At 35.9% G+C, this 11,113-nt stretch overlaps 1 protein-coding gene across 1 annotated transcript in view; it reads right to left on the bottom strand.

Annotated features, from left to right (window-relative positions):
• Positions 1–212: 212 nt before the first annotated feature.
• hk2 (hexokinase 2) overlaps positions 213–11,113 on the bottom strand; it is a 48,773-nt gene continuing 37,872 nt past the window's right edge. The window contains exons 13-18 of the mRNA XM_058775445.1: positions 10,349–10,444; positions 10,021–10,120; positions 8,922–9,105; positions 6,270–6,425; positions 4,808–5,044; positions 213–702 (exon numbers count right to left, since the gene is read on the bottom strand). Of these exons, the coding sequence (XP_058631428.1) occupies positions 561–702; positions 4,808–5,044; positions 6,270–6,425; positions 8,922–9,105; positions 10,021–10,120; positions 10,349–10,444 (915 nt within the window). The 3' untranslated portion in view covers positions 213–560. The remainder of the gene's footprint in view (positions 703–4,807; positions 5,045–6,269; positions 6,426–8,921; positions 9,106–10,020; positions 10,121–10,348; positions 10,445–11,113) is intronic.

The following is an 11,113-nucleotide window of genomic DNA, read 5'->3' as shown; positions in this document are numbered from 1 at the left end:
AAAGATAAGAAAGAGATGTTCTTTGACTGAATGCTTCTTTGTGGAACCAAAAATGGTTCTTCTATGGCATCGCTGTGAAGAACCTTTAAGCACCTTTATTTTTAAGAGCGTACTTGACGGTGAGTAAATGAATAAATTAATCCTTTAATCAGCAGCCTGGAAATACGCATGGACTCTAGTTAAGTATAGAAATAAATTATTTGATTCACAGCTCAACAGGTCAATAAAATCTCTTTGTGCTTTTTTTCAGACAGTACAGTAATTCAAATCAGTAACAATACACACACATATATAGCAGTTATTAGTTTTTCTCCTCCTTTGTTTTTTTTTTCCCCCTTTTCAACTAACAATCCCCCACCTGCATATGCCAAGTCCTTGCAACGCATGACCTAAAGCATAAAAATGCAACAAAAATAAATAAAATACATTCTTTTATAGACAGGAGTGTTGTTTCAGTAAGATCACATTGCGGCACAAAAACAAAACAGAAAATCTCTGGAAGCTCAGTGTGTAATTTCTCTCTCGTTATATTTTCCCCTTTGCTTTATTTTGTTCAGTCTCTACTTTCTAGCATCTCTTAATCGACAAGCCACGGCCGTGATGAGGGCAGCACCTTTCCCGCTGCCGTCTTCTGATTGGACGAGAGTAACCTCACAGTTGGGTGCCAGGTCTCTTAAGGTTTCCCGCATGATGGTGGCAAAGCTGATGAGACAAAAGAGAAAAGCAGGCATGGATGAACAGCAGGCCTTCAGAGTACCAGCAAAATCTGCTCCTTTGTGAATTTATTGGGTTTTTTTCGCCCCAAACATGGCACTAAATATACACTCCTCAAAACTCATATCAGTGCTACTTTAGTATTATTTATGTACTATTACAGCATTTGTTAATATTTTTAATTTGCTTCAATTGTTATATTTTCAGTTTTCATTTTAATTTAAGTTTAGACATGTGAGACCCTGGAGCACAAAACCAGTCATAAGGGTCAATTTTTTGAAATTGAGATTTATACATCATCTGAATAAATCATCTTTCCATTGATGTATGGTTTGTTAGGATCGGACAATATTTGTCTGAGATACAACAATTTGAAAATCTGGAATCTGAGGGAGCAAAAAAATCTAAATATTGAGAAAATCACCTTTAAAGTTGTCCAAATGAAGTTCTTAGCAATGCATATTACTAATCAAAAATTAAGTTTTGATATATTTACGGTAGGAAATGTACAAAATATCTTCATGGAACATGATCTTAATATCCTAATGATTTTTGGCATAAAAGAAAAATGGATAATTTTGAGCCATACAATGTATTGTTGGCTATTGCTACAAATATAGCTGTGCTGCTTATGACTGCTTTTGTGCTGCAGGGTCACATTTGCTTTATGTGCTTTGATTTGCTTCAAGCACAACATTTCAATTTTAATTTTATATGTTTTTAAGTATAATTTTGTCATTTATAAACAGAATTTATTATAGTTTAGCTATATTTCAATTAAAAAAAATATTTTTCACAGTTTAAATCTCAGGTAATAATAACAATTATAACTCCATATTAACTTATTTCCTATTGAAAAAGTCGTTGGGACAGAAAATACCAAATAGTTTGTGCCTTTTTAATAGCTGAGAGTCTTTAATTTGTTCTTTTTTCCACACACGTAAAGCAAGTGTGAATAAAGTTGAAGAAAAGAACAAATCAGGGTATACGCTTGGCTTCCTTCTGCTAAAGTGAAAATCGAAACTCATCTCAAACACTTTATTTCACAGCCTAAATGAGAACAGAAGTTTTTCTTCAATCAAAGCGGTCGCTAAAGGAAAAAAAGTCCTGCTACAAGCCTTTGCATGGTATATTTTCACATCAAATGTGTGCCAAACTGCTGAATATGCTTCCATATTCAATACTTTTGATTCATAAAATGAATCTTTACAGAAGTGACTCCCAGTAAGGTTGGCGGGGGGCTTTTGAAAACAATGTTTAAAAGCCCAACACGTTCCTCCAGAGAGGTTTAGGCTGATTTTTAAGGGTGGTTTGATTGAAAGCTTGACAGCATACACTGATGCTTTCATTAAATTGATAGATAAACTCCAAAAGTTACACAAGGAGGTCTTATCAATCAGTCTTAACAACACTGTATATGGAAAAACTTAATAAAGTATAAGGAATCAGGAGTCCAAAACAAACACTGGCTAGTTTAATTAGTAAAAATAAAAAAAGGAACCCTAGCTGTCTATGTAGTAGAAAATTGAAATTAGTGCTATGACTAAAGAAAACAGAGACCATATAAAGATGGGAATGCAAAAATTTTCAATCTGTAGTTTTAACCAAACCCCTGGAGCTGTCAAAGTCATCCTAACATTACAGTAAGTTACAGTAACATTCAACTTTTTAAATAGTTTGGGGTTGGTAATTATTTTTATTTTTTAATGTTTCCGAAAGTCTCTTATGCTCACTAAAGCTGCATTTATTTGATTAAAAAACAAAACAAAACAAAAACAGTAAAATATTACAATTTAAAACAACTGTTTTCTGTTTTGAAATATTATAAAATGTAATTTATTCCTGTGATCAAAGCTGAATTTTCAGCATCATTACTCCAGTCTTCAGTGTCACGATCCTTCAGAAATCATTCTAATATGCTGATTGGCTGCTCAAAAAATTACCAATTAAATTATTAGAAACTGGACTTTTTTTTCAAGATTTCAAAAAGGTCAAAATTACAGCATTTATTTGAAAATAAATCTTCTGTGAGCTGATTAAATGTCACTTTTAATCAACTTAATGTGTCCTTGCTAAATAAAACTATTAATGTTCTTTAAACTGTCTCCTAACCTTTGAACAGTAGTTTGACTTTTTTCCATTAAAAGGAAAATTGGAGTTTGTAAACCACATCTAAATTGAAGCTGTAATTGTGTGCTAGTATTTTATCTCAGAACAGAGAGTGCCTGGAGCATTGATGGCAGTTTTGCACAAAGAGCTGCTCTGTGATGAATATTGCTGCCTTATGTCACATATAACAGCATCTGTCTCTGACCAGAAAGAGGAAAATACGTAATATAACAGGCTTTAAAGCTATAACGTCTAGCAAGGGGGAGAACTTCAGATAGCTTAACCACGCAGCCAATGTAAAGGGATCATTGATTTTTAAAGATCAATCAGTTTTTAGGGCGACTGAGGTGAAAGATGATCAAGACCTCATAAATACTACAGGGCATCTAGGAGCATATCATTTAAAGTCTCAGCTTTAACATGTTTGCTGCATTAACAAAGCATCATGGGTACAGATCATTTGACATTGCCAGGTCTGGTTATTGTGGTACAATATTTCTTCCCTGACGTTAGCAAATTTTTTCCTCCCCTCACAAAATCCCACGTGTTACACGTAGAATGTCAACCCATAGTTTGAGAACTGCTCGTTTAACTAAATCAACGGCAAATATTATCTGCAAAAGTGTTTCTATGGAAGAAAAATAATTACAAATATCTTTGAAACAAAAAAAGCATGTTGAATTGCTCTGACACTGAAAAAAAATAATACATTGCATTAAGAGTGCATGCATTTTAATGCCTTGTATTTTCAGGGCTTGTGAATATTTCAATTCAAAACATTTCACACATATTCATAATTGAAAATTCAATAATCCACATTCACCTTCCAGAGTTCACTTCTGAAATATTCAATCTGTCTAAAAATACGATGTATAGTATATTTGAGAGGTAATTTTTGGCCCATTTTATTTCACTTCACAAATTCAGTGGTTCAAATTTGGGAGAAATTTCAGCATTGCACATCCCCGGATCCTCTGCAGGAATCGCAGTAGCGTAGCGATGCATTTGAATGAATTTGTAGAAAAAGTTCAGAAGCAAACTCTGGAAGGGCAATATGGATTATTTAATTTTTAAATATGAAAATGTGTGAAATGTTTTTAATTAAAATATTCACAGCTTAAATATACAACCGTGCAACAAACATGCAAGCCCTGAAAATACAAAGCATTAATTTGAACGCTTTTTAATATTCAATATTTGAATACTGCTTTAAACAAAAATTTTGTAAATAGAAAGCATTAACCTCTTAACACGCAAAGATTATTCAGACTATTATTGTTTCACTTTAAAACATCACACTCTTACTTGAAATGGACAAACTGTGCATCATTAGAAAGATTAAAGGCTCTAGCTTCGATATTTGAATACTGTTTTAATAAAACACTGTTGCAGTGACATTAATTTCTTAATTTATGTCAGGAGTGCAAAATAATAAATCTGCATGCGTGATATTGAGAATAGAACATCAGCACGCATTAATATTCAGTCACGTCTGCAGTGGTTTATTTGTGATGCCATAGCTTCACTAAACAGCATCAATAACAGCTTATAGTCCAAAGACGCAGGTACTTGGAGAAATGTGGATATATTTTCACATTTACACTGAAAAAAAAAAGATTCATTGAATTTACTACATTTTTAAGGTAAGTGATTGCAATCAATTTATTTTAGCTACGTTTAAATAAACAAATTTAGTTGACTAACTTTAAAAAAATTTTTTTTATTAAATGTACCTAAAATAAATTGTTTGCAACCACTTACCTTAAAAAAAAATATTTGTATAATTTTTTTCAGTGTACTTCATATTTCTTCAGTCAGAATTATTATTTCTACACATTTTCCATTGATTTAGGTGATTTTATCACTGTTAATGCAATGCATTATTTTTTCAGTGTCAGTGCAATTCTACACACTTTTTTGTTTCAAAGACTTTTGTCATTATTTTTCTTCCATAAGGTTTTTCGATCTCATCTTGGCCACTCACTGCGGGTGGAGTTTGTAGAGCGTGCCGTCCACTCCTACGGTGATGCTGAGCTTCTCAAGGCCACGGTTCAGTCGTATCTTGTCCACAACGGCTGCCAGACCGGCTCCGCAGAGCTGGGCCGCTCGTTTGGAAACCACACTGCAAACCTCCTTCACGAGAATACTGTCATCACATGTGCTGCTGGTCAAACCCAGGTGCTGCAGGATGGAGCGCACCTGCCTCAGCGCCAGACGATCGCTGCCAGAAACAGTCCATTAATTATGCTGATAATAATCATAAAAATCACAGAACAAATTGCATTGCATATCTCCACCTATAAGACAAGAAGTTTAATTAAATTAAGTTTTTTAAAAAAACACTACGCCTGCATTTTTTCCCCCCAAAGAACATAGATTGAATATAAATAGCATAGTTATGCAAAAAAAAAAAAAAAGCCAAATCAAGCCAAAATTGGCAGGTGGTCCTCAGCTGGAATATTATCTTTATGAATGAACAATAGAAAACGACACAAATCTAATTATACATGCCAAGATGCCTTAGGCTTATCAAATAATATTGGACATAATCAGTGTGCTTAGCATTTCAATGTCATATGCAGGAAAGCAGAAGGCCCTTGAGCCTCAGATACTAATGTCAAATGTCGGACACACACACACACACACATGTTCGTTTTTGTGAAAAGTGGGGACATTCCATAGGTGTAATGGTTTTTATACTGTACTTACTGTATGTGCTATTGCTCTACACCAACCCTACACCTAAACCTACCCCTTACAGGAGACTGTGCATTTCAACTTTCCCCAAAAAAACCTCATTCTGAGTGATTTATAAGCGTTTTGAAAAGTGGGGACATGGGTCAATGTCCTGAGATGTCACCTTCACCTTGTAATACCTGCCATACCCTCGTCATTATACACATCTATGTCCTGACTTTTCACAAAAACACACACACTTGCATACTAACGCACACACATACACGTACACACACACACGCACGTTTGTTTCTGTGAATTATGGGGTCTTTCCAGACTTCTATTACTTTTATACTGACCAAACGATATTTTCTATCCCCTAAACCTACCCCTTACAGAAAACCTGTTTGAATTCTTACACTTTCAGATAAACATCATTTACTATTTTTAATAATTTTTTTCTCCCTTGTGGGGTCCGAAGCCGGTCCCCACTCACACACACTCACACACACTCACACACACACACACTCACACTCACACACACTCACACACACTCACACACACTCACACACACTCACACACACTCACACACTCACACACACTCACACACTCACACTCACACTCACACACACTCACACTCACACTCACACTCACACACTCACACACTCACACTCACACACACTCACACACACACACACACACACACACACACACACACACTCACACTCACACACACACTCACACTCACACACACACACTCACACACACACCTCTCGATCTGTGACAGGAACTTGGTTTCAAAGATCCCGCGTGTTTTCAGTCTCTCTGAAAGTTTGCCACGGAAGAGCAGGCCTTTGGCAGTGAAGTCCAAGAGCACGTTTCTGACGATCTCTCCGAGATACATCCCGCTGATCATCTTCTCATATCTGAAAAAAAAATGACAGAAAGAGACAAGGAAATTATTCAACGTCATAAGGCATATTTTTTCAATCATTGGAGTGGGAATTTTGGATTATAACACTGCAAAAAGATTAGGGACACAAGCTTTTTAATTTAACTTTAATTTCAACATGCTGTGTTTTCTTTCAGACAGATTGTTTTTTTTGTTTGTTTTTCTTTTAAATAGGCATTTTCTTGACTTTTTTTTTACTTTTGCTTTTTAGTCACTGTGGACCTGTGCACCTTATAATTTAATTTTCCATGTTCATTTCGAGTAAAGCTGCATCAACAATGGCATTAACAGAAATTAATTAGAGTTTTACTGTAGGTGTGTTTATTTTTGAGGTACTTTCACTGCCTTGTATTGTGCTTCATCTTGTGGACATGATGTACAGCCGTCGCTTGCTAATCTAATTTAGTATAAATATCTAAATCTCATGTACACACACACACACAAAACTAAAAAAATGCTGAAAACAGCAGACATTTATTCATAGACCGTTATGCATACTTTGAGTTTACATATAATATGAATTATTAATATATGAGGTGCATTAAATACATAAATCTGTCTCAAATGAATACATTTAAGATCATAGTTTAACTTGAATATGGGATACAATGACTTGAAATAGGTTAATAAGTTCATTTAAAAAGTTAAAACAAAATTTAATGGAAGAAAATAATTAAGTAAATGGAAAAGTATATAGTTGCAGGAAAAATACATGAACCTTTGGATTTTTGCAGGAACTAGTAAAATGTGTTCTGTGATCAAAAAAATAAATAAAAACATTATTTTATATAAAAATCACATTTAAGTATATTAATTATAATTTAATTTATTATAATATAATTAATAAATAAATTATATAATATAGTTATTTAAAAACTGTAATAGCACGGTTCTTACTGTATTTTTATGAATCCTGGTAAGCATAAGACACTTCATTCAGTAACATAAAATCTAACAGAGCGTACATTTTTGAACAGTAGTGTTACTGTGAAGTATGCTTCGAACAAAAGGTATCTCAGAAGACTAAAGCAGGACACTCCTGCTGTCCAGATCTGTGTGAAGTTCACCTGGAGTAGAAACAACGCTGTGTGTGTGCAGAATAAAGAACATCAAATCATAATGTACAGTAGAGAGGCCATCATGCAGAGTTTATCAGAACATTTGGTACGTGAACATACGGCCATCTGCCTGCCAAACGAATCTCAACAGAAGCTGAACGATGCAACAGAACAACAAACCAAAGCTCATGAGTAAATCAACAACAGAACGGCTTCAACAGAAGAAAACACACCAGAGTCCTGACCTCAAGACTGCATTCAGACCACACAGCCCAAGTTTTGCTGCAGTTTTGTAAAGAGGAACAGAGGTACATATTGGTGAAGGACAGCTAACCGGTTATTGAATGTAGGATGAATAAGTGTTTTCTCAGATTTTCTCCACATTGTACTGTGAATCACTACATGGTCTGTTCAATAAATACAATTTAAGCAGGCTGTGTGGTAACGACCGATGAAGATCAGATCAATTTAATGGTCGATCCATGCTTTTCAATCTATGCTTTTCCTCCAAATGTAATTAAAAGGACATTGAGGAAACTAAATAATGCACTCATGGGGCACATCACCTAAATTGATTAAATTTACCCATATTTATGTTCACGTGAATGCAAATAGAACAATTATCATCTGCACTGTTGTTCATAAAGCTCCAAAAAATGCAAAAAGATATTATAAAATAGTAAAAATAAATAGTTTTAATGGAATTTTAAATTTAAAAAAATATATATTTTAATGGTTTTTTTTTTTTATTATTATTAAATTCATTTTAATTTAAATTTATTATTTTTACTACAGAGTTAATAATATCACAATCTTTAAAAAAAATGTCTCAAAATTACAAAGGCTTTAAGTCATATGCAAGTAAACACACCGGAAGATACACCAGGAATTGGCTGAAAATCTTGCCATTCTCATTTTTCATCCACATTCGATTAAAGTGCACAAGTGTGAATTAGGTTTGAGAGTAATGAGTGTCAGTAAACTACTTCTATGACGGAGAACCCAGATGTAAAAATGGGTTTTCAGTTTGGTCATGAATCTACTACTTTTGGGACACATCTGAGATCTTCTTGAAGTAGTTTCCAGCTGTTTAGTAGTTATCCACGGTTTCAGCACATCTTAAACGAACCCTAGGCATGGCACTAAGCTGAACTGAATCGAATGATCTAAGAAGTGCACTGGCTTTAAATTCTGCAAGCATATCCATAATGTATTTTTACTGAGTCATCTATAAATAAGTAACTTAAAAAAATCTATTTCATGAGTGACTGGAAGCCAGTGCAAAAACCTGACGTCTGGTATGATCCCGGCCAGCATTTGCATTTGAGCTCAATCTGAACTCCATTAGACATGGCAACATTTCTCTAACGGGAAGCTGACATGGTATAAAGCATCAAAAGCTGAACTCTCACCGCTGTTTCCCAGGGTAAGTGGACTGGTCATCCACGGCTCGATCAAACTCTGTGCAAACGTCATCCAGCTCCCCTCGGTCCCCAAACGCTCCCCACTCCATGTTCACACACATACGACCTTCATCCCCATCCACCACCTCAACGTTTGACATCTCCTCCATGTAGCACGCATTAGTCCCTGTGCCTGCAGCAAGAAGACGACAGAAACACAAACACATTTACAGCATCTCCAAAACTAATCTAAGACATCAACACTAAAATACCATGCTATAAAACATCAAGGCAAGAGGCATTTAAGTTGACAAAAGACAGCAGAAGAATAAGTCTGAATCAAAATACTTCACAAAAAGAAATGTGTAATGCTTCACATGATAAACCAATATAACACTAGAAAATGAAGATAAAAAAAATTATATTTGAACACTTTGTGGTGTGAATGTGAGAGGAATCGACTTCGTGAATCCTCTACAAATCACCTTGATACAGTTGCTTAAAGCTACCTGCAAAAATGTCTTGGATTAAAAAAAAAAAAGTTGGATTCCCTTTTTATGTTTTATTGTCAGCTGTAGCCCGTAGACGTAAAATATTTACTTGAAGTATCCCCTAAGATTTTTGTGCATTAAACGTATATAAAATGCAGGTGTGCATCAAATCTATACACATACAGTCCCTCTTATTTTGGCAAAATAATTAACATTTTGCAGATTCTGAAAGGGGGTGTAAACTTTTGACCTCAACTGTATGCCCAATCCCCCCCCCCATGATTCAAGACATGGTTACGGCCTTGCACTGTGCAATAGACTATATCACTTTTTGATTAAAACACAATGTTTGATTTGATTACTACACTAAGCTATATTGCAATTTCACTTGTATTTCAATTAATGGTGCAGCCACATTTATTCATTTTAAAATTGCATTCGATTTAATTATTTGCTTTTCATCAACTCACGAACCCTTGCAGTTCCCTCAGGAAACCCCAGTTGGGAATGCACATTTCAATTAAGAATGAAATGCATATTAAGGCAACTAGACAATCATTCAATCTTATGCACCCTGAAAGTCAACTACAAAAACCAGAGCAATAAATCACACCCACCGACAATAAGCCCAACTTCACACTGAGGGTCCTCGTACCCACAAGTCATCATGGTGCCTACGGTGTCATTCACCACTGCTACCACATCCAGATCAAACTCCTGTGAGGAAACAAAAGCAGACAGAGATATAGAGATGCATTACAAGCAAGGCAAAGCAAATCAACCATGACGGGCTTTCAGGACAAGATTCGTCTGACTGAACATCCGCTAATTACATCTTGCCATTAAGTGCCAGAGTGATTGCATCTAACAAGTAAAGGCAGAGTAATTGCATCTAACAAGTGCAGAAACTGCTTCAGCAGCATTTTGGTGGGCGGCGGTACTGACCTCACTGCGATGGATGGCGTCTTTTAGCAGTGTGGCCACATCTTCTCCCTCACACCCCGAAGCCTTGAAGCCCTTCGTCCACTTTATCAAGATGCCCTGCGAGGAAGACAGATGGTAATATCGAGATGGGAACACTGTAGATAAATGTTTCACTGTTTCAGTGTCTGAGAGAGGTTTTCTTTTTAGTAGAATTTCAGAAAAACACCCCTAAACAGTGACGCAGAATCAGTGGGCGGGGCTAAACAGGCAGTGCTGTAGAATCAGTGGGCGGGGCTAAACAAGCAGTGATGTAGAATCGGCGGGCGGGGCTAAACAGGTAGTGAGGTAGAATCGGTGGGTGGGGCTAAACAGGTAGTGATGTAGAATCGGCGGGTGGGGCTAAACAGGCAAAGAGGTAGAATTGGCGGGCGGGGCTAAACAGGTAGTGAGGTAGAATCGGCGGGTGGGGCTAAACAGGCAGTGAGGTAGAATCGGAGGGCGTGGCTAAACAGGCAGCGATGTAGAAGCAGGCGTTGATCATCTTCTGCAGAGGCGGTGCTTATTCACACTATTACATCATAGACTAAAACATTCCACAAGCAGTCGTTTGGCAGACTGGCTTCAAAATAAGCTATTTTTACACCAAAGAGAAAGCGTTGAGTTCTGAAACTTATAGGTTGTTTTTAAAGTACAATTACCTCTTATATGTCAAAAGATCAAGAGAATTTTAGTTTCTCAGTTCATGACCCCTTTAATGAAAAATCATTTATAAAAGTGTAAATAATA

The sequence above is a fragment of the Onychostoma macrolepis genome, chromosome 05 (genome assembly GCF_012432095.1).
Source record: "Onychostoma macrolepis isolate SWU-2019 chromosome 05, ASM1243209v1, whole genome shotgun sequence".
Taxonomy (NCBI): domain Eukaryota; kingdom Metazoa; phylum Chordata; class Actinopteri; order Cypriniformes; family Cyprinidae; genus Onychostoma; species Onychostoma macrolepis.
Note: the sequence above shows the minus strand (reverse complement) of the source record. Positions and strands in the feature narration are given on the sequence as shown.